Source organism: Tasmannia lanceolata, unplaced genomic scaffold, assembly GCF_043159265.1.
Source record: "Tasmannia lanceolata isolate RefF3 unplaced genomic scaffold, GAP_Taslan_0.1 ptg000018l, whole genome shotgun sequence".
Lineage (NCBI taxonomy): Eukaryota > Viridiplantae > Streptophyta > Magnoliopsida > Canellales > Winteraceae > Tasmannia > Tasmannia lanceolata.
Window position 1 is genome coordinate 349,381 of NW_027518695.1, and position 24,427 is coordinate 373,807.

The 24,427-nt window shown below is 39.2% G+C and overlaps 1 protein-coding gene across 1 annotated transcript; it reads right to left on the reverse strand.

Annotated features, from left to right (window-relative positions):
* Positions 1–16,538: 16,538 nt before the first annotated feature.
* On the reverse strand, positions 16,539–17,576 carry LOC143849418 (uncharacterized). Its single transcript, XM_077358421.1, has one exon. The coding sequence runs from the start codon at positions 17,574–17,576 to the stop codon at positions 16,539–16,541; it is 1,038 nt and encodes a 345-aa protein (XP_077214536.1).
* Positions 17,577–24,427: the final 6,851 nt, after the last annotated feature.

Sequence of the window (24,427 nt, forward strand, 5' to 3'; positions counted from 1 at the left end):
AAGCACTGTATGATATAGTTACAGTGTAAAATCAAGACTTTTGGTTTTGTAAGTTTGATTTTAAGTCAAATATTTTGGGGTTTTGGACTTGGGTTAGACCATTCATATTGTTTTAGACCATTATGAACCCGTTTCCAAGGTCTGTTTTGGTGTTCGGAGTCTGGATTTTAAAATTCCAATGTAATTTTATAACTTTTGGGTTTTTTAAAGTGGGCCTTGAGTTTAATTTTGATTTCAAACTCTTGAAGAATTAACTAAATGCCATGGAGACCCAGTTATGTAAAGTTTTGATGTTGTTTAATGATTAAAAGTCAGTCAATGAACACCTTTGGTTTCTAATTCTTAACTTAAGCACCCGTATATGTTGTTTATATGCTTTATGTTTTGCATATAACTTAAGGATTAAAATGATTAGTTGAAATCATATATGGGACTAAACTTTTAACTTGAATGCACATTAGTTCATGCCAGATATGCTTAAAATCCAAGCTTATGGTTATAATAAACTGATAGTGTGTATTTTCAAATCCTAAAACATTGAACTATGTTTGATCATGGAACTTGAAAGTTGGTTTTGTATACACAAGTTTATTACGTTGTTCATTATTTATAGTTGAAATTGAACTATATCTTGTTCTGATTGGTCAAAATGAATGAACAAAGAACTGCGATTCCAACTGGGAAACGAAATCGCTTAAGGTTACGTGGTTAATTTTGAGAACAGTGTCGCATACAATGACACATTTATGGACTATGAACCACTTTCAATTGCGACTATTTGTCCAAGAGCAACACTTAGCCCAACGGATGACTGTTGTTTTGCACAAATAGGCGGTGTGAGAGGACTAGGCCTGGGTAACCTGGTTTGGGGTTATACTTCTGCCCAACGGTGATGTGCGCCTCAAGTATAGGGTTATCAGGCCCTAGTTAGTCTCATGGGAGAGCCAATTGTGTGCTGTGGCACGGCCCAACGGACGGCCCACGGTGACACGCCTGGTGTCTCGCCAGAATCACAGTATTGTGATTTCCTGAATTGAAAATCGTTTGTGTGTTGTGGCACGGCCCAACGGACGACCCACAATGACACGTCTGATGTTTCGTCGGGGTCACATTTTTGTGTTTTTTTAGTGATTCTGGGCAATCTAACTAATTTTCCCTTAAGATAGATTGATTGAGTATTGTATGTGAGAACCAATTGTGTGCCGTGGCACGGCCCAACGGATGACCACGGTGATACACCGGTGTCTCTTCATAATCATGGTATTGTGTTTTCTAAACTAGAAACCAATTCTGCATCATGGCACGGTCCAATGGACGACCCACGATGGCACATATGGTATCTAATTAGAAGCACACTTATGTATCATCATGATTTTATACATTTTAGTCATGATTTTATACATTTTAGTCATTCTTTTTAGTTGGATTGATTAAAATCGTGGATTGAGTTAATTAAACTCCATTTCTGGACTGAATAGGTGTTATAAGAAGTGAGCATGTTTGGAACTGTAAGTCCGTGTCTGTGACATTGAAGTTGTTGGTATCTTAGTGTCTTTTTTAGATACCGATTATGTTGAGTACTTTAGTGGGTCAGAAACCTTTGCAAGTGATGGAATAGATCTGCATAATTCAAGACTACAAAAGGCTAGACTATGTATCATTGAATGACAGGCTCTCCAAACCCACATCTAAAAGATGCTTATGAATAGTGGGAGTTCAATGTTAGTATCACTCTAGTAGTAATGGTAGACCTCCATTTTTTATGCAATTCGAGATATTTTTAAGACTCGAAAATGCAAAGGAGTTCTTGAATGTAGTTAGTGAATATTTTAGAGGATCATTGGAAGCACTTGTAAATACCCTTATGATGTGTTTTGATAACCTTAAAGTATATTCACCAAAGTTGTAGTTTTGAGCACACTTTGAAAGGCTTTAGATTCAGAACCTTGGTTGTGCTCACTTTCGACACACCTCTTGGTTATTTTAAATGGCAGCATTAGAGTCATGAAGATATAGACTAGTCTTAGCATTATCAATTAAAGAGAGTGAACTTTGTATCAAGTGCCATTATCTTGAATAATAAATGACACATACTTAAAGTATGGATCCCTTAAGTTCGATATGGCCTGGAATTAATACCATATCTTTGTATATTATGATTTCTATTTCGTAAGTACTTCGGAAAAAGATTTGTACATTTAGAATTCTATGTGAGGTCTTGGTGCGAGTTAGGTGCTTAGTAGAGGAGAGTATACCATTATATCGGGAAGTAGAATAAAGGTGGCTGTTGAATCCATTATTACTCGCCACTCTTTTCTGAAATTTTGGTTTCATATGAACTAGAAATCTTATTCTAGAAAAACTTGATTCCTTTGGCTATGAATCAAGGTTTGGAAGTATAATGGATTCTCTCTAGTTTTCCATTTCCCATTTAGTGATTTTGGTTCTCTTCAAGGCAATCCTTATTGACTTGGATGGCACTTCTCTCAAGGTCAGACTTGGCCTACCTTGCATTAGAATAAGATAATCAGTATTGTTAGAAATAAATGAAATCGCGTGATTATTTATCCAATCAGTAGGTTAAGTTTTTTAACCACATATCTGAGGATAGTTGGGTAAAAGAAGAATTCTAGATTCACTTGATTTTACCGATTTAAACAATGATACGGGGTACATTGAAGGAGAAATATACAAAGATTAATCGGTTTAGGGTGTTACCAAGAGTATTGATCTACTAAAGGTCATTCACAATGACATCTTGGATCTTTGGACTCTGACAGTTGGTGGCGGAAGGTGTTACCCTTTTGGTTAAATTTTCTAGCCATATTTAAATGTGTGTCTCTCTAATCAGAAGTAGAGGCCCTATCTTTGTTTGTGATCTATAAGGTAAGAGTCGAGAATTAACTTGACATAAACGATCAAAACAATAAGGATCATTTATGCAACTCTCTGTTGCCTAAGATTGTGGGTTAAAACTCTTAAAACACCCATGTATTTTGTGATCCAAGTAAGGCTGTGCCTAAGACCCTTTAAGATTTATAGGTCATAAGGAAGTTGAAATTGGGAAACATGCAACTTTGGGTTGTTTACATGAGGCAAAAGTTTATAACCCACGAATATAGTGATTAAGCTCTATGACCATATGACCATAAGTTGCAATTTCATAGATTATCTTAAAGTATTTAAGGGTTTTAGGTTCTGTTGATTGACCCATAGTACGTATATTGTCGGGATTAAATGTGCCAAGACTTCTAAAGGATGGTGACCTTAGTGGGAGTGTAGTGTCTTTAGTAAAATCACCTTTAAGGAGAACCAGATTGTAGTACCGGTACTGGTGATTCAAGATAAGGTGGTACGAATGCTCATTGGAACATTAAAAAAGACACATAAGTTAACAACCCACATTATAGATGTTTTGGTGGTGACAACTACCGAACAATCCTTGAGGCTAAGGAAAGAGGCACATAGTCTGTAGACTTAGAGATTCTGCTTAAGGTTTAGAGCAGACTTCTCGACAATTGTACATAAAGTTTCATCAAGTATTCTCTATGTTAAGTTTTAAGGAATTGTCACAGGATAATGGATATATCTTAAGGTCGGAGGAGTAATATTATTTTCCTCGTGTTATGTGTTGATGGTATACTATTTGCTAGTAGTACTTAGCCATGTTCAATGATATTCATACAAAAGAATTCAGGTGAAGCATCCTACATAATAGGAGTTTAGATTCACCTAGTTGGGACTCGAGGATTGCTGAGATTGCAGAAAGTCTATCTTGGTAAAGTCCTAAGTATTGAACATGAATAAATTACTCAATTTGTAGTGTTCCTATAGTTAAGGGTGATATATTCAGTCAGTTCCAAGGTCCCAGGATCGATTCATTATAGGAGTAGATAAAGAGGTTCCATAATAGTTCCGCAATTGGGGTCTATTGAATATTTAAATCTGCACCTATCTGTGTATAACCTATATGGTGAGCAAATTTAGAAAGTACCAATGTTATTTATGTATGGATCATTGGAAATTTGCCAAAAGGTTATATATTGTCTGTAAGGGACTAAAGGTTTAATGCTCACATAAAGTAAATGAGATAACCCTCGTGTGATTGATTAATCTAATTCCGACTGTTGTCGGAACACCTAGAGTTCTGCTCTAATATATTTTGCAGAAAGTCCTAAATCGTGGAAGAATGTCAAATTGACACTCAATTGCTTCCACCTTGGGTACGGAGTTTATTGTGTACTTCAAGGCCTTGTACTATGCCTTGAAGTCGCGGAATTTTATCTCAGGGTTTTATCTTGTTGATAGTCGACAAGTTACTGGGAATGTATTGTGATAATTCCGCTGCGGTTTTACAATTCCAAGAACGACAAATCAAGTAATGTGGTCAATGTATTGACATATTGTCGTGAGGAAGTTCAGAATCAGTGTGTATCTGAAGATTACATAAGCACCGCACTTATGTTGGCAGATCCTTTGACTGAGGGCTTGTCACCAAAGCTCTTCAGAGAGCATGTTGCGCCATAAGGTTGGTTGACACTTTTGATAGCCTATGACAGTGGGAGTCTGCATTAGGTATTGAGATACACTGTTGTGATCACATTTTATTTTATGATTCTGATATATATTATTTTCTACCGCTCCATTTTGTGCACATTATGTAAATGGATTGTGAGTAAGAGGTAGAATGTCTGTAGACTATTTTGGACCATGTTTACATCTTATGCATGTATGCTTTTACATTCATGTTAGTAAGAATTACTAATAATATAATCATGGGGTAGGCTATTAGGTAGAGTTGGTGACCCAATGGTTACATGGTTTATTGTTGGTAGTTTTTGCTAAACGAAATGTTGGGTTTATTATCTAACTAATTTAAAGTTATTATCCTTATGTTTGGCTCAAAGATCTTGCTAGCCAAGTGGGAGAATGTTAGGAAATAATCCTAACGGTGGATGTGGCTTTTGCAAGATCGACGGTCAAGATCATTTGGTTAGTTAATTACTTTTGTGAAAAGTCATTATTGAAAAGACTTTATGTGAAAAGGTATAAACGTAAAGAGACGTTTGGGGAGAGGGATCGGCGCGTTGAGGAGTCGCATCTCTTCTCACAAACGCTTATAAAAAGTACTTGGGTCCTATTTGCACACAACGAATTTGTTTCCAAACTTTGATAATCCACGCTTGAAGAGAAAGGAAACCGGTCCCCATCACCGACTATTGTGTAGCAAAGAGAAACCTTAAGAGAAAGAAAAAATAAGATTCATGACTTCCGGTATGTCTTTTTCTCATTTCAATTTATTCCATATTGTTACATGTGATTTTCTCAATGTTGAATCGCTAAGATCCGTTGCCGGTGTTCATATTGTATCGAACACTTACACTGCCATCTAACAAAACTTGCATATAAATGATTACAAAATCTTATGCGAGAAGAGAAATGTCTTCTCGTAAAACTTAGCTATGTTAAATAGAAGTGTTTGATCAACTGATGTTAATGACAAAAAGGAAACCTACAGACACCAAGGTCTCGACTACTTCCTCTCTCCCTCTCTCTCTCTCAAAGTGCTTGATTAGTTACAAGATCTGAGCAGCAGTGTTTAACTTCTCTGCTAAGCCGAGTCGTGTCCTCGTGAGGCTTGACAAATATAGTAGCAGCAAATTGTCCTGAATACAATAGAGAAAAATTAAACAAAGAAATTCAGTTACAGAAAGTAAAAGTTCAGCAACCTCGAGTTAACAAAAATTTTTTTTTAAGAAAAAGGAACCATGAGACTAAATTATTATTATTGTTGTTATTATTATTATTATTATTATTTTTAAAGTGGCCATGAGAATAAATTATTACCTGTAATCTATCATTCAAGAGCTTATCGAAGACAGCAGGGGACTTTTTTGGAATGGAAGCTACATTGTCGGTGATGAATCTCCCGACACTGTTATCGCTATGCGCTGTTTCTGAGAAGAAATGGGCCCAACTATTTATGCATACCATAATATAAGGTTTGGAAGACAAAAACTGAGAGGATAGAGGGTAGAGTTGAGTCTCTCACCACAACACCGTCTACGGGTATTTGTAAATATCATCAATCAAAGCAAACAGCCGTTCCATTGAAGCTTCCATTCAATTCCTTCCAAGTCATTAGAGACCTTGCCCACCACTGTCTTCTTTAAAATGTCAACTGTCATAAAACAGAGTTTGCATTGTAAGACCATAATAACCTTCCCGTTAGATTATAGAAGGATAGTACGTAGGTGATGTAATAGCAAAAGTCACGAAGTCAAGTACAAGGCTGCTGTCTTATTGCTTCTTCATCAATGAAAACAAATCTATCAAAAGAGAAAAAGTTGCTACCATTGTTTGGCCCATATATAGGGTTTTTAGTTTGAAATAGAGTCACCACATTTGAATGTGAGTTTCAAAATGAAGTCTGCAAAAAAATCTGCCAACAGTGGTGCAGTCAATTTTTTATCAAAATGCCTATGGCAACCAATGATACTAATTCAAAACCTGTCAATAATATGGTGGCCTTTTTACATGGAAATCTTCTTCTTTTGCATTTTGGGTCTTTAGAAAAGCATACTACTGATGGCATGGCCTAATTTGCAAATTTCTTTGAAATGGGTTAACTCTTTTCGCAAATGATCAAGCATGGAAACAACTTTTACAGATCAAGCAAAGTAGAAAGCATCTTGTCCAGTAATCTCATGAAAGAAATAGAGAAAGTGACCTGAGAGAGAGAGAGAGAGGCTTGTTGTAGAGGAGTGAGGGTTGGGCGTGCTTGACATAGGAGGGGAAAGGACGGCAGTGCTATTGATCTCTCCCCTTTGGTTTTAGTGTCTCTTCTCCTCTTTACAGACCACTGATGGAGGGTGGTTAGGATAAGGATAAGAAGCAGTTGTTGAGGAGGTGGAAGCGTGGGTGAGAAAAATAAGGGGAGGAAGGCTGGAGATGAGAGCTAATCCTTTTTTTTCTACCATGCGTGACTTTTATAACAACACTCCTCTCCTTCCTTCGTTGGGTTAGAATCTTCAAAAGTTAGGATAGAGCCCATTTGTTTAGGATAGATTTGGTAGTTAAAATGATAAGGGTGAGAAAGCTTCATGGGCTAGCAAAGATATGGGATAAGAATAGAATGAGAAATATGGGTTGGGCTGGTGGTCAATCAAGAAATGAGGTTCGGTTGGAGAGAGAGAGAGAGAGAGACCATCCTAGTAGATGATCTAAGCCATTCATTTGATTGCCTTCTAAGTCTTCTAGTTTGCTTTATTTGCTAAAAGAGTCTTCTAGTTTGACAAACCAAAAATATAGGCATAATATTTGAATGAATTTTGCAAATCAAATCTTGCAATCAACTAGTAACCAAAATACCCATGGTGGATTTTTTTTGTTAAAAAGACAGAAATGTCCTTATAAAAAGACCATACCTGTGACCGTCAATGATAAGTTCTGAAAAGGGGGTGGGAATATCATCCCTAATATATACAAGCTTTCTCATGTGTGCATTTAAAAAATGGGCCTACCCATCAAAACATGTCATCGGGCATCATGGATACCATAAGTTACAGATTTTCTTAACAGCGAGCTGAATAATTAGACAAATGCGTAAGTTAAATAGCTGTATTATGAAGTCTTATTTAAGTAATACTATTGAACTTTTAAAGGCTTGGATTGCGCGCTTCTGGACATCAAGTCCTAAAATTATCAATATCCAATACGTTTTGGGCATGATTATGATTCCATTTTGAAGCATTTAAGTAACAACGATTTAAGGGCATTTTTTATTTTTTTTTATTGTTGATTAATTTTATTAAGAACGGGACACCCCAGAGACAGAGGTGGTCAAAGTACAAAAGAAGCAAACTCAGCACCCTCTCCCAAACATAAATACAATAAGACGTAATGGAATCAGGGGGGGAGGATGATTCAAATAGCCCTAACTTAGTCCTCCCAACACCTGCTTGCACTAGCTGATCCGCGTCACTATTAGCCGATCTCCTGACATGCTGGAATGTAATCTCATGACCTTCCAGGCGCTCCTATATTTCCTCAATGACATTTGTGATCCTCCTGGAGTGAGGGTTTCTTAGGTCCAATCATCTAACTTCATTCAGGGAATCTCCTCCCACAATCAAGCGATCCAAGTCTTTATTGTCAGTGAGCCCCATCCCTTGAAGTAGGACCATCACATCTGCCTCATTGGAATCCTTGATCCCAATTGGACCCAAGAACGCCCCCTCGGTATCCTCATGGTCGTTTCAAAGGATCCGTCCCACTCCAGCAGGGCCATGATTGCCTAAAATTGATCCATAAAAGTTATGATTCACTTTGCCTAGGTCATGTGGGCTCCACTTAGGGTTCGAGATATCAATCTCTCCTTGCTCATGCAGGCCTCCTTCCAAAATTGGTTCAACGCATAACTGGAGACATCCTGAAAGCATGGAAGAATCTGCGCCCACCTGCAAGTCAAAATACAATACATTCGCAAAAATGGAAGGACTTTTGGAAGCACTGCTATGGCCCAAAAAAAGAAGGTTTCTTTGGAGACTGACCTTGCTTGCTGCTATATGGACCATTTGGTGTGTGTGTGTTAGATATCATTCAAAAAATGAAAACAAAGATCACCTACATAAGATCTCTATGAGAAGAAGGGGCACATAGGCAGGGTCGGAGTAAGCAACCAAGAAGGAAGAGAAGGAAGGTGAAGGCATGAAGAAGGGACATTTTAAGTGTTATGCCTGCAGGAAAGGGGACATTTTACTAGTATCAGTTCTTAAAGAGTGAGTGGGGATGAGCATGATACAACATCCAATTAAAACAATGTATTTATACTTGGGTTTAGTTTAATTAATAATACATTCAGATTATATGCTTCATGCAGACTTTATTTTTCCTCACATGCAAAGTAGTCCATGTCTGGAAAAGCGACTCAAAACTCCTTCCCTGTTTTGGAGAGGTTGAAAGGTTCATGTCAGCTTGTGCATTCAAGATCAACGGTCTTATAAGTGTAAGAGAGAGCGATGAATCATGATACTCTTTCATGTTCATAGAATGAGTATAGTGATTAGGACATGCATACCTCATTGCCTATGAGTCCATGGCTTTTAATATATTCAATAGATGCATGTGAATTTTAAGTTGAAACTTAACTGGATTGACCTATCAAATCCTTGAGGACTGATTGAGGGCCTTGAGGCTGTTAGTACATGTCAGATTAACTTAAACAATGGCGAGGATGCCAGAATTACTCTTTGGCCAATTTAATTTTGCAATTTAGGACAAAGTCATGGTTCACAACTTGCAACTTTTTTGAACTGTCCTATCAATTCTGGGAATGATGCATCCTATCCAATATGTACGCCATTTGGTTTCAAGATCTTTCATGCTCTATGAAGATCTCCTGCCAATGATAGCTCATCCTTTGGATGCAAACCAGAGAACCATAGAGCTTCATTTGAGAGAATAATGGACTGGATCTTTACCAGAAAACACTACTATCCATTTTAGAAAGTTTGCAGGATGTTTCTTGCACTCAATCTCATTTTATTGTGAACTTGATCCGGCCTTTCACGAAATTGATCACGGGATTCACAGAACTGTTCCTCCATTAGCAAAATTGACTGTTCAACAGGGCAGACGGACAGTTGCAATGAAACTACAAATATTTTAAAACATCTCTTGCTCGGTGTGGACCCCGATCCGAGGACGGTGCCGAGGGACGCGAGATCCCTCCTGCAATCCTCTAAGATCTCCACAAAGTGAAGGAGCTCTGCCAAGGAACTCTCGAAACGGATGCCATCCTCACAGCATAGCATGAGTGGCGATATAAAAAGAGATACATCATGATCCGGAGCCAGGGCTCGAAACCAAGATATATCTGAAAAATAACTCAGAGTCGCCATCCATGGACAAGCCATGGAACCAAAACAAATGCTCTGTTTGCAATGGATAACCAGAGATATAAAAGGTCCGTGCCTGATGACGAATGGAGAAGGTCCGAAGAGCGCCCCCAATTCGCCCGAGTGTGAACACTTGGTCTCTTATGCCATTTATTATTAACCTCGAAGAGTTTTGAGCAAAAATCATGTGAAATGGGAACAATCCTCAGGAGTCGTCTATCTAAGCATGCATTTCCTGAGAATAGAAATAACAAGCACACAAAAAAAATAAATGAAAGAGGTGCCACCCAATTATTGCTAGGTTATGAGTGACATACCTAACTGGTGTCTAAGTTCTGGTGTGCAAACACATGCAAGCTACAGCTAAAGGTATAGGTCTGCACAAGAAAGTAAGAAAACACAACAAAATATGCAATATAACACAACAAATCCTAAGACTCTAAATGATTTAGCCTGAGTCCTCGGATGGTCTGGTATTCCTCCAAAGAAGCCTACGTATCCCCGCCTCCACGAGAATCAAGGCAACGTAGTTCTTCGCACCTATTCTAAGCTAGGATGCCTAAGACACCTAGACCTCTATCTTAGACTCGATCTAAAAGACCAGACTAGTTATTAAAAGCTTCTTGTACGATTATTTAAATTCCAGTGAATTGTGAATTTTAGGACACCCTATATGCCCTAACTAAATGCAGGTTAGCCCTAAGCTAATGCAGGTGGTTCCTACAACCTATGTGTAACTAGGCTGTATTTCCTAAGGAAAACAATGGGATTACTAGCGCATTCTAGACCTAGTCATCAGTCGGCGATGTGAATCACCAACCGACCGGACGGAGGCGCTCCTATAACTCTAGGACAAACTCCTAACTCTAAAACAAGCACACAATAACCACAACAAATCAAAGACAAACCACCTAACTCTAAAAGAAACTCTTTATCTAGGAGAAACTCCTAACTCTAAAGGAAGAGCTTTTTGAAAACACAGTTTTAAAGAAAAGAAGGTTAAAATATATTTATTTACAAAGCTTGGCTGGACCTGAGATAAGAATCTCAAGCTGCACTACGTACCTCGTGGAAGAGGATCAAGCCAACGTAGTTCGAAACGAACTCTCAAACTACGCTTCTAAACTCAACACTTTAGATTTTTTAAAGGTTTTTGATGTTTTCACCCTTTTGGTCAAAGACCGGAGGAAAAATACAAAACAACAACCTAGAGTTAAAAGGAGAAACTAGGCTCTAATAATACCATTATAAGAGCAAATGAGTCCAAGACTCTCTAATAGCAGTAACTGACGAATAAATGAGTCAAAGACTCTCTAATAAAAGCAACCAAAGGATAAAATAGTTAAAGACTCTCCAAAAAGAGCAACTGAGGGATACAAGAGTAAAAGACTCTTCAAAAGAGAGCAAATGAGGGATACAAGAGTCAAAGACCCTTCAAAGAGAGCAACTGAGGGATACGAGAGTCAAAGACTCTTCAAAAGGAGCAACTGAGAGATACAAGAGTCAAAGACTCTTCAAAAGGAGCAACTGAGAGATACAAGAGTCAAAGACTCTTCAAAAGGAGCAACTGAGAGATACAAGAGTCAAAGACTCTTCAAAAGAGAGCAACTGAGAGATACAAGAGTCAAAGACTCTTCAAAAGAGATGGAAACACGAGTCAAAGACTCCACTGACAACAACACAAGGATAGACTCCACTGATAACAACATCACACAAAGAAATGAGTCAAAGACTCTCTTAAAGAAATGGAAACACGAGTCAAAGACTCCAATAACACCAACTAAAGGATAGATGAGTCAAAGACTCTCTAAAAGAAATGGAAACATGAGTCAAAGACTCCACTAACACCAACTAAAGATAAATGAGTCAAAGACTCTCTAAAAGAAAAGGAAACACGAATTTGAACATTTGGCAGAGGTAAAACACCCAGCTGGGCCGGACAGCTACCAAGCCCTAGGGTGCAACAAATGTGCAACCCAATACCCATAAGGGTAGGGGTATGAAGCCAAGCCGAGTAGGGTGCTCTCCCAAAACCAAACGGCGCCCAAAGAGGACTAACGAGAGAATGAGACCGGGCGGGTCTCCCAAACACACACAGAGATGGGCTCCAAGTAACATTATCATTGCCCATGCAAGAGGTAAGCAAGGCTAAGACAACTAATTGACCAAATTGGTCTCTAATTAACAGAGGAACAAATTGAGGTGCAATCTCATAGAGGATTCTACAAATGAGGCTTGCCTCCAAAGGAGGACTGCCTAACGAGACAGAGTATGTCTCCTAGTACAGGTTCTATTATCTAAAGAAGTCTAGAAGACTGCGCTAGTCCACCAAGAGAGTAGAAAAGAATTACTAGGCAATCTCAAATTCAAAATCAAATTCAAATAGCATGATAAACAACATTAATTAGCCCAGACCAGCCGCTAGGTAGCCTAATGAAGTAAAAACAATATCAAACACTTCAAAACCAACCACAAACCCCAATACGGGGACTCCAATGAAATCAGATGATGCCAAAGTAATCATCTAATTTCCTACACATATAATATTTCTACAAACCGCCTTGAAATCAGACGATATTCGTGTCAAGGACATCGAATAGTGCAAATCATCTGATTTCCTTCTTCAATTAAACAATTTATTTAAAATAAAAATTAATTAGCCCAGACCAGCCGCTCGGTAGCCTAATGAAGTAAAAACAATATCAAACACTTCAAAACCAACCACAAACCCCAATACGGGGACTCCAATGAAATCAGATGATGCCAAAGTAATCATCTGATTCCCTACACATATAATATTTCTACAAACCGCCTTGAAATCAGACGATATTCGTGTCAAGGACATCGAATAGTGCAAATCATCTGATTTCCTTCTTCAATTAAACAATTTATTTAAAATAAGAAGGAATGAGTATGAGAAGCTTTGAGATAATCTCACCTGAACACCATTTATTACCGTCTTCAAACCCTAACTCAAAGCTTAGTACAAGAGAAGAATATTAAAAATTTTAACAGATTATACAAATGCATCAAATGATATTTCTGATTTTTATAAATTTTGATGCATAACAGGGGGCATATCTGAAAGGTTGGGTAGGCCTACTAAACAAAAGAGGGGAGCGCTACTTAGATTGAACGAGTCCCCTAAAGATGGGCTTGGGCTATCGCCTTCATCGCCCTTCTACTTTCCCTTATGCTTAAGTGCTGAGATCATAGTAGGCAACTCTACAAAGTTGGATAAAAATAAAATAAAACCCTGCGCTTTTATTAGAACTTCGAACTCAAAAAAGGTCTAAGGGATGCAAGGTTTGAAAAAATTCTGATTGCAAGCCCCCTAGTACTATTAACCCCTAACCATAGAATGAGGTCCAACAGTCTAAGAAGAACAGATTTAACTACATTCAAGCTTCTTAGAAAAAAAGAAGTGCATGCTTGCCCCTTGTACTTTGCTACCCTGTTGGATCCACATCATCTGACAAGTAAAAAAACATAATAGGCTCACCATGTTGTTGTCCTAAGATCCAACAAAGCAAGCATACATTATTTGGAAAACTAACATCGCAATTCCAAACCATTGAGAGGTTCAATAAAGCAAGCTCAAGTTATCTGACGGCCAAACACAAACATCACAAGAAAACTCAAAGAGCAACTATTGAATCAACAAAAGTTCATGAAATGAATAAATTGTCCTGAGTCTACCATTATTCATAAGTGACTTGGTAACAGGAAGCTCTTTTTCAACAAGAAATGGAAATCAATTCACAATATCTATAAGATCATAGAATTCACTCACAATTATGAAAGGGGCATCAAACCAACTTATGCTTCTAGGCAAGAGGAATTGGAATTGATTTATATGACAGGGCATGATCCAACTCACTTGTACTCATAGATGTTTGAAATTGAAGTCAATTCATAACAGATGAAATTGCCAGATCGGTTTGTAATTGCGGAATATTAATTAAACAAACTGATTGAATAAGATGGAATTCAGACCATCTCAAAGTAGTGAAGAAGAAAATATACCCAAAACCACAAATATTACCTGATAGAGATTATGGCCAGAATTGATAGATTTTTAACTAAACGATAAAGAAAATCATCATCTGAAGATGACCACCCTAAGCTCAAGCTTGCAAATCAAAGGGGCCTTGAATCATGAAACACCAAGAATAGAGGTGACAGAATTTCGAGAAATAAGTCTAAAGAATTTTTCAGAGATCACAATTAAATTTCAAAACTAAGTCAGACAAACAATCCCTGCTGTAAATTCTGACCAAAGTGCTTAAGAGGGTGAGAAATTACCTGAGCTGGGGTAGAGGAGGTAGATGGCAAGGCGCTCGAATTTTTCACAAAATCCTGCTGAAGATGGTGATTCTCTACAAAATTGCAGATGGGAAGGGAAATTCGAAGTGGGTTTGGGAGGTGAAAATTGGTGAAGATGGTGGTGAATGGTCAAAATGAAAGGGGTTATGGCCGAACCTGGGTTGGAAAATGATGGAAATGGAATGGGTTTAGGGAAATGGGAATGGGGTGGTAGCAGAGGTGGCTGAGGGTGGAGGTAGGTGGTGAAATGGGTTTGTAAAAAATCAGAAATGGGAGAGGTTTAAATGAAATGGGTTTTGTGGTGGTTGAGATATATAAGAAGAAAAGGAAGGTGGTCGGTTGGAGAAGGCACGGCCGGATTCCGGTGAGGAACCCACCGGAGAGGATGGGTTTAAGGGTTTTGGATCTTGCAGGAGAAAAGAAAAATGGAGGTGATGGTGGTTGGATGTGGGTTTAGGAGAAGAGAAGGGGGTTTCAATGGTGGAAGAAGGCCGGAGATGGTGGTCGGAGGATGAAGCTCTCTCTCCCTCTGTACGTTCTCTCTTCTTCCTCTGCAATTTAGGGTCTGATGATGGAGCTTTGGGATGGGTTTTGGGTTTTAGAGGTGGCGGCTCTAATGGGTTTTGGTGGGATTCCGGTGATGGCGATCGGAACAAATGAAGAGATGAAGGTTGAAGACGAGGGTGGTTAAGAAGAAGATCGCAGAGGGTGGTGGCTTGCGGTGGAGGTGGAGGTGAGAGGATATGGGTGCTGGCCGGAGTTGCGGCCGATGGGAATGGTGTTGGGGACGGCGGCTGAGGCAGAAGATGGTGGATGGCGGCTCCTCCTCTTCCCCTCTCTGCTATTTCTCTTCCTCTCCTTTTTTCTCGAAAAATGAGGCGCCCTCCCCCTTGCCCTAATTCGGTTTTGGGTTTTAAATACGAGAATGATAAAATTCGCCCCCCCTACTTCTCCCTTGCACAGCCCATACATAGTATATTTGTAACTATTTTTTCAACATAGGGGGTGGCTTAGGAAAGAACATGGATCAGCACTTGGGCCCTGTTTCATTGTATACGATGTTAATAATGGCACACCCTGGCTGGGTAATTCACCTCTCTTTTGCATTGGTTTTGGGATAAGAAATGGGGGGGCAACTCGGGTTAAATTTCCTGGGATTCAAGCTATGCCCTCAATAAAATCGGATCAGGTTCAGGCCAATTAACCTCATTTCTTCACAAAAATTTTGACTTGAAATGACCTAAATTGCACATTTAAGAGCGAGGTATCAAAGTCAGCGATTCAAGGCTCGAATAATGGGGTACCGGCATCAAAGCCCTTTAGGCTTCATAACAATGGTCAAGGATATTGGGGCAACTAAACAAGGGTCTCAATAGGCACTTGAGGACCATTCAGGCTTCAAGAGATTTCGAAAATTATCCACAAATGAGAATTCTTTCAGGATTTATTTCATTTCGGCACTTCGACTCAACTTCAGAAATGTATTCGATTTTGGGGAAAAGGGTCCGGTCAAAATGGGGTGTCTACACTCGGTTTTTTCATTGAAACTATTTTGTGGCCTGAGCACATGATATTTATTTATTTATTTATTTTTGCATGCAGGCAACGAGGGTCGGGAATATGTTCTCAAACGCATTCTCAGACGAGCTGTTCGTTATGGAAGGGAAGTCCTCAAGGCTGAAGAAGGTTTTTTCCGTGGGTAAGAGTGATGAATGCGCTTCTATACCCAGAAATCCACGAGTATTGGATATCTTTGTTACTTCTTCTTGATCCTGGCTTCACATGTCATGCAACTCTGCTAACCGGAGATTTTGTATGATCGGTGGCATGTATTTCCATGGAAATACTTAAAATAAAAAAGTACAGCGGGACCTTGTATTTGGATGATCTAGACCATTCATTTTTCGGTCCTTACTGAAGATAGGCTGCGCCCCAAAAATCTTCTCCAGACTTTTGTAGTTTCGTGAGTCAAAAAGAATATTCCTTAGTTTTTTTTTTTTTTTTGATGAGTAAGCAGGGGTTAGGCAGGACTCCAACCAGCCATTAAGAAAGAGAAAAGGTTACAACTAAGGGGGCTGAAACGCCCACCAAAAGGGAACAAGCTCCCAACAACAGTAAATCCAAAAGACAGACTTACAAAGCTTGGAGGAATTACAATCTGCAGTACTCATTTCCTTGCCTATCAGTATCCAGGAGGTGAAGGAGAGTCGGGGGAGACAGAAAAGGAGGGATGTCTGTCCCTTTGCATGGGCATTTCCGTTTGGAAAGAAAATCCGCAACACTGTTTCCTTCTCGCCAAATGTGAGTAATCCTCTAGTTTTGGAAATGGGATAAGAGCTGGTGAATTACCTGAATACGATTGAAGCATCTCCAAGGAATTTTAGATTTTCCATTTATTACATCGGCTGCAATTTTAGAATCTACTTCCATCCAAATACTAACAAGACCCAAAGATGAGGCCATCTGTAATCCCGCAAGAACAGCACAGATTTCCAGGGCAAGAATCTCCTCCCGCTCCACATTAACAGAGAACATGGAAACAAGGAATCCATTGTTATCCCGAATTGCTCCGCCAATACCTCCTCCTTCAGCATCCAAAGAAGCATCAGAGTTGATTTTAAAAGTCCCTTGAACCGGCTTTAGCCAGGAACAAAACTGGGGAGGACGGAATTTGGGGCTTAAGGTGCAGCCAAAGTTAGAGGCTATGGCCCTATTGCTTGGATTGTCCTCCTCCTCAATCTTCATACCCAGGACCTTTGATCTTACCAAGATTAGAATTTCAGACAGCAGCGCTGAGTTGGGGAGGGAAATTTTGTGGAAAACACGATTATTCCGTTCAATCCAGATGATGTAGATTGCTGCTTCGAAGGCAATGTAAGCCAATTTTGATGTTTGACCTGCACCTTTGAAATTGTTGGCAAGCCACAGCTCTTCCAGTAGAAGGTCTGGATTTGGATTGCGCCTGTGCCCAAGCTTCCCAAGAATAATATTCCAGATCCATTTCGAATAGTTACATTGAAAGAAGAGATGGTTAACAGATTCCAGTTCAGAATTGCCTAAAATACAGCTCCTGTTTACAGAGGGGTCCAGGAATGGGAGGTTATCAGTGGTGCTTAGGCCATTTTTGAGAGCTTTCCAAGAAACAAGAGCATGCCTTGGGATATGACAGCTGAACCAAATTCTTGAGGCCCAGCCAGGTTTAACAAATTTCTGTCTTGTGACTTCCCACTCATTTTTGGCGGTGAAAAGGCCATTACTGTTTGGTTTCCAAATAGGAAGGTTTCTAGCTGTATCATTGTAAAGGACTTCGGAAAGAAGGGCTTTTTCTCGGGTGAGAGATCCGATGTTCATAATTGGATTCCAGGGTCCATCAAGGTAAAATTCTCTCGGAAAGGATGGAATAACTCGATTTGCAAAATTCTCTTAAATATGATGACTGTATTTACAAATTGTCAAACTCGAAGACTGCTTTTACAAATATAACTTATTTTGCGAAAAAACCCTCTGGATTTTAATGTGAACAGTTATTTATCCATTCCTTTTGGGGCCACATGGGGTATAAAGCAAAGCCAATTAAATGGATGACTTGGATCTACCAAAGGTGCATGGGTCCCATAACACTGTAATGAGGTTTAGCCTTGTATTAGAGTAATCTAAGAACTGGGAGAGAGAGAGAGAGAGAAAGAGAGAGAGAGAGAGAGAGAGAGAGAGAGAGAGAGAGAGAGATGGATTCGGATGGCTTATGGGTCCAAGGAAAATGAGAGTGTTGAGAAAATCCAACGGGCAATCTGATCTAATCATGCACAAATTTAACGGAAAAGAAAAATAACAAATAAGCCACAAGATGAACACCAAGATTTTACGTGGTTCGGCCCAACCTACTCCACGGTCGACAAAAATGATCTTCCACTATGAGAAAAACAATATACAAGGATTACAATGTATTAATCACAAACCTACAAACCCGCAACCCTTTCCTTGCTTCTCTCACCCAAGACCGCACACTAAGAGCAACCCGAGAAAAAACCCAAGAAGAGAATACCCAAGAAGAGCCCAAAAAAATCCAAGATGAATAGCCACTTCTTTCTCCTTCTCTTTCCTCTCTTCCCTTTTTCTCCCTCTTCCGTTACCACAAAAAAACACAAGAGTAAAAATCAAGTGCTTTTTATGTATCTTGGGTTTTCCAAAACCAAAAGCCAAAAAAGCCAACTTTCCTATTTAGTCTTATTGCCTTCCCACCCAAGCAACTCTCGTGGGTGGGAAATAAGGCAACTTTCCCCAACAAAGAGGTTAGAGAGAGAAAGGGAGAGTGGGAGTTTTAGAGAGAGGGGGTGGGGTAGTTTAAGTGAGAGAAAGAGAAGGAGAATGAATTAGAGGGAGAAAATGAATGATTTTCTTTTTCTTTTTTTATTTCATGATCTCCTAAGAAAATCTAATTTGTCTCGCTATGATCAACGTGGCCCGTTGATTTAGATGGCAGCCCGATCTTGCCAAATTTGACGAAAAGGTTTTGATCGATTCCGCCATTTCAGTATTATTCTGACCGATGATCCAGATCCTTGATCCATCAATCCTATGCCCCAGAACGGCCCAATTATCAGCACAAGTCATTGATTTAACATTCCGACGGTTCTTATTGATCCAATCATGATTTGTCAATTTTAGCGCTCAATGCTCGTAATCCAACAGGGTGGGTCCTAACGATGGCATAATCTTTTCTCTAAACCACTTGATCTTTGATGACATGAACATGCCCCATTGTTCTCGGTCGTTGATTTGGAGTCCCTTCAAAAATTGGGTTTCAATATATTTTTGGAAGTTTAGCTGTGAAGCAGCCTAGGGTGATTTTAGCCCGATTAACGATTTATGCGGTTGGATTACTATTTTGATGACCCACAGTTTTTGAAATAATTCCCAAGGGTAGCTCACATGATTTAGTACACTTAAGTCATCAAATGCCATCTTTCATTATTTTTCACGTAAAACTAGCGAATTTTCCATGGACACCTTGTGGAATACTATCGGTTAAGGCGTAGCAAAATGAGGGTGTCTACACACTCGAAAAATCCATATACGGACCAATCAACTGGAGTGAGAATAATTACCGAACTTCTAGTATCGACTAAAATCTTACTCACGTTGAAATTTGTGACCACCAAGCGAACTACTACTACGTCGTCGTGCGGTACTGTCACATCTTCATAGCATGCATCAAAGAAAGTGATGTCTTGAACGATATCTTCTTCAACTTTCTTCAACTTTTTGACTGGAGCTTCCAAAGAATCTACTCGTGTTAGATAAGCTTTCCTTCCAGCAATTGTAGGGCCACCAGCTGCTAGTCCGCCCGAAATTACATCTATGTTTCTAGCTATTTGGGGTTGTCTGCTAGATTTTGGATTTTGTAGACGATGCTCTAGGTCTCTGTGATTGGAAGGAAAACAATGCCGGGTAATAGACCTTTGCCGATCAGGAGAGCAATGACTCAAGGAGGATCGTCGGACTTCCGACGTCTGTCAATGACAATCGTTATTAGGGGGATTTCTTACATAGCGATGAAGCTGGCCTTGCTCGACTAACCTTTCTATTTCCTCCTTAAGGTGAAAACATTCATATGTGGTATGACTGCGATCTTCATGAAAAATGACAATATTTGCACCTCTTACGATTCTTACTTGTTTGTTTCATTCTCCTTGGCCGTTGTATCAGTCCTTGATCTCGAATCTCGTACAAGATGTTGGAAACTGTTGTGTTGCGGGGAGTATAAAACTTCTCAAAGGGGGAATCAATCCTCGGTTCCGATCCTTATCCTCGAGTCTCGATGGTCGATTCGGCCTGTTTGACCTCTTCCTTTGGCTTTTCCTGGGGTTTTTGATGATCCAAATCTTTATCCAAGATGGGTGATTCCTCAGCGTCGACGAACCTATCGGCCCTCGTCATGAGGTCATGTATAGTGCGAGGGGGCTCGGCATGAAGTGAGAGCTTCAAATCTTGGTTCAGAATGGAGGCTTTCAAGGTTGCTATAGCAATGTCAAGATCAAGGTTAGTGATTTGAACTACCTGAGCATTAAAGCGGCTCATAAAACTCTGCAGGGTCATGTCTTTTGCTTGGCACAACGTAATCAAAGCGTCGACTGGTTTACATTGAGGCCGATTGTTTGCAAAATAGGAGGCAAATTTCCTACCTAGTTCGTGAAATGACCCGATGTAATTAGGTTTCAGACTGGAATACCATGTATTGGCATTTCCTTTCAGCAATGAGGAGAAGGTTTTGCGCATGAAGCCATCAGAAGCGCCTCGGAGATGCATGATTCTTCTGTAGGTCTTGAGAAACTCCAACAGCTTAGCCGTTCCATCATATGATGTAAAACGAGCCAGATCGAATGTTGGATCTATTGGAGCAAACATTATTTCTGATGAGAAAGGTGAAATCGCTTCCTTCTCCCACTCATTGAGGAGATCGATGTTGTAAGGAGCTTTAATCTCCTGCCTAACTTCCTGGAGCTGGCTCTATAGCCTAGCGATTTGATCATAGTTCAACTCCATTATTGGAACAATTGGATCTGCTGCGATCCATCAATCTAAGGTTGTAGGTGCACGATCCGGGAATTTGGTAGGGAAATGATGCTGTCTACTGGAGTTTCGACGATGTTCTGGCAGATCGCTGGCATAATTTGTTTGTACCGGGCTTGTGATGGAAATGGAGGCCGCGCGCTCTCGACGACGTCTTCTACGAGGGTGGCGATCTTCCTGAGAGTCTTCACTGTCATCCAGATATGCTCTAGGCGGAGACTGATTTATCGGAGGATCCACTTCTCGTGGAATATCCGGTAAGGGCGGTAATCGGCAAAGGATCTCAGTGACTTGTCGGGAGAGTTCGTGATACATCTCTATGGTATGGGAGATTGTTATCATGATTGGATCCCACTGGAGATTCCTTCGTCTGAATGATATGTTGCTTATTTGGCGGGGGGAGATGAACATCGTCGGTGGAGCCGTGATTAAATTGATTTCTCGTCATTATTTTGTCATCCTGTTTGGAGATCGGATTCTTCATTGTTGCAGGAAACTTTCTGGAAAATGGTGAGGTCCCACAGATGGAGCCAAAATGTTAACAATAATTTCTGTGTTGATGATCGTGCAGTTGGTAGAGTTTTGCCGTTGGTTTCCTGCACCTTTACAAAAGAAGGTGAAAGATCCCTGAGATCTAGCTCCAAAGGACCTTAACTAGCTCACAACTAGAAATCAATGTTTACCGAAGAAAACTAAGATGAAAAAGATGACAAGAAACAACGAACTAAACTGAGAATATAAATCTTTTAGCGATCGAAGTTTGCCCTGAGAAAATGGAGATGAAGATAAAGGAGATCACACAGGAGAAAGTTCTTCCTCGACCTCTAGAACTCTGGATAGTGTTTACGTTCTCTCCCTCTCATGTGAGCGGGAGAGTCCTCTTTTAAAGGGGATCATACACATTAGCACGGTATAAGACCCACGTGTCTCTTCGCAATTGGCTAGGAAGTTAACAGAACTATGTACGGTGTATGCGTTGGTTGAAGCCCAATGTCTTAATCACCTGATCGTGAGTTCCGATCTCTAACAACTTTATCTGACGTGACGGGTGAGATCGTGGAGTCTATAACTAAAAGAAAGTGAAAGCTGGTCTATTATGAACCGTCTGATGGTCCCATGAAACATGTCTAGATCTAAAGGGTGGGTCCCGATTTTATCCCTAACAGTGGCTGCTCTCACATGGAACAGCCCAGCCGTGGAATGCACTCTACGATGATCCTATCAAATTCCTTAAAATTTTGTACATAGTTAGAATTGTTAGTGTGTTTTCACCTATCTTAAAAAGATAATACACTGTATTTTTACTATTATTCAGTGTTTTCCTTATCTCCTGTTTCATGCCCTCTGAATTCTCTCCCTCTCTCCAACATTACCTACGCTGCCCCTCCCACCAACAATTGGTGAGCTAATATTCCATGGAAGAAAATTCATTGTTGCCAAAACATGGCATTCATGTTTTTAAATTTATAAACTATCCTTTCTGCATCAAATACACCAAAGGTTCCATCATCCTAGAAAGATTTTTGAGGAACCGTGCATTCATATTGAGGATTAACAAATGAATAGTGTAGTTAATCCAATTAAGTAGGCCCCACTGTAATCTATCTATATATATAAGTAAAGCTGAATGTGGGAAGCTGAGGCTGCTCCACATGTCACTCCCACTGCATTCCGAAATTTAATAACGCATTAAGGAGATGTGGCTCACCATTTCACATGTAACCTTAATAACGAAATTTAAAAACGTGTTAAGGGGATGTGGCACCCGGAATTTAAAACGCCTAAAATCAAGGAATGGAAAATCGCCAAAAATCAAGGATTGATTAAAATAATATCTCTCCACAGATTAAATCTCCTAAAATAGTAAAATACGCTTCTATTTTGGATTTGAAAAAAAAGAGGCTAAAATCAAGGAAATCCGCAAGTTTTAATTCGTCTCCCCCTTACTTGCTTTGTAAGTAATTTAGACGCCTATTTTTGAGGCATTAAATATTGCTCGCCTATTTTTTAGGCATTAAATATGTCAACGTATATCTCTTAACTCCATAACACGATCTCAATAAAGTCCTACTCGAGAAATTTTTTGCGAAAATATATCTCCTCTATCTATAAAAGCAAATATGAACTAAATACGGCTATGTTTATGCCAAAAACACAATAAAAAGATTGGTACAATCCATCTTACCTATCTTAATACGATTTTAAAAGGGCAATCTCTCTCTCTCTCTGGCCTAGCCTCCCCGATTGATTTTGCCAAGCGGCTTCCTCTTCCGTCACCTGCCTTTCCACATCTTTTCTTCCCCTTCCTTTCCTCCATCAAAACCACCTCCTGCAAATCTATCTCAATTGGACTCCTCTTCTATTCCGATCATGGCAAAAAAAAGTGTTCAAATATTTAGATATACCATGATCTAAGAAATTGGCTGTTTTTTTTTAATGGCACTAAAATTTTTGCTTTACAAACTATATCTCTGGCAATTAGTTATAAAAATTTAAACATAGCTACAAGTTTGGGATTTGGGAATTTTAGCTTAAAGATACTGTTGGGGTTGTATTATATTGATTTGCTTTATTTATTTCTTTCTACCTCCTAATATGAATTTTTTTTATCTTTGCTTGCATATATTCAATTAAGCTATTTAAGTTTAAAATTTTACAGCTTTTTCTTCCTTCTGCCCGATGCAATCGCAGCGTTAGGATCATTTTTATTTGCCCCTTGCAACTTATCTAATTTTGTTTCGGATTCATGATTTGTTTGGAGAAATGTGATGAATTCCTTTGTTATTGGGCTGGCTTACATTTTTTATATATTTCTATTATTCATTATTTTTTGTTCAAGATATATGTCCTTTAGATGGATTTCATATGGCCCTTCTGTTGAAATTTTCTCTTTCAAATGTGATTTCATATTCATTATTCGTTTCTTTTTTTAATCAAAAAATTATAAATCTTTCTTTTTTTGGTCCGCCCCTTGCATCTCACGACTAGTTCTTTTATATGGCAATGGAATTTCTTCAAAGTGATATATGTGGCATCCCAAAGCCCTCTTATTAGGTTATTCATTTGAAAGCGCCTTGTTTGGATTTCTGATTGAAAAAATTTCATGGGAAAAAAATTATATTTCAACGATTTAGTGGAGATGAAATAATTATGGTTAATTTTAAGGGATAATATCATTAATTGAAGGTCCCTTGAAGTAAAAAATAAATAGGGTGAGTTGAATTTACTTTTTGGTTGAGGGTAAAAAAAGGTAAGAAAATTTATAAATATTTTTTTCTTTCCAAACATTTCCAGAAAATTCCTCTAATCCAAAGAAGGCTTATATTATATATATATATATTTTATGGGAAAAAAAAAGAAAAAAAGGTGGCTTTAGGTGTAAGACAGCAGACAAAAAGATTTCCGGTGGGTTTAGGTAAGAGACAGCATGTAGAGATGATTAGGAGAGTGATACTAGGAATTAATTTAATGAAATATGGGCGTTATCATGTTAATCACGGACCCGTGCATCTCACATGTAACATGTTACAGAACAGTAGGCCCACCTCTACCGGACTCGAACGCAAAATCGAAGGTAATTTTTTGCAAAATTTTCACGTCCGCCCATCTTAAAAACCTAGCGGCCTGCTCCT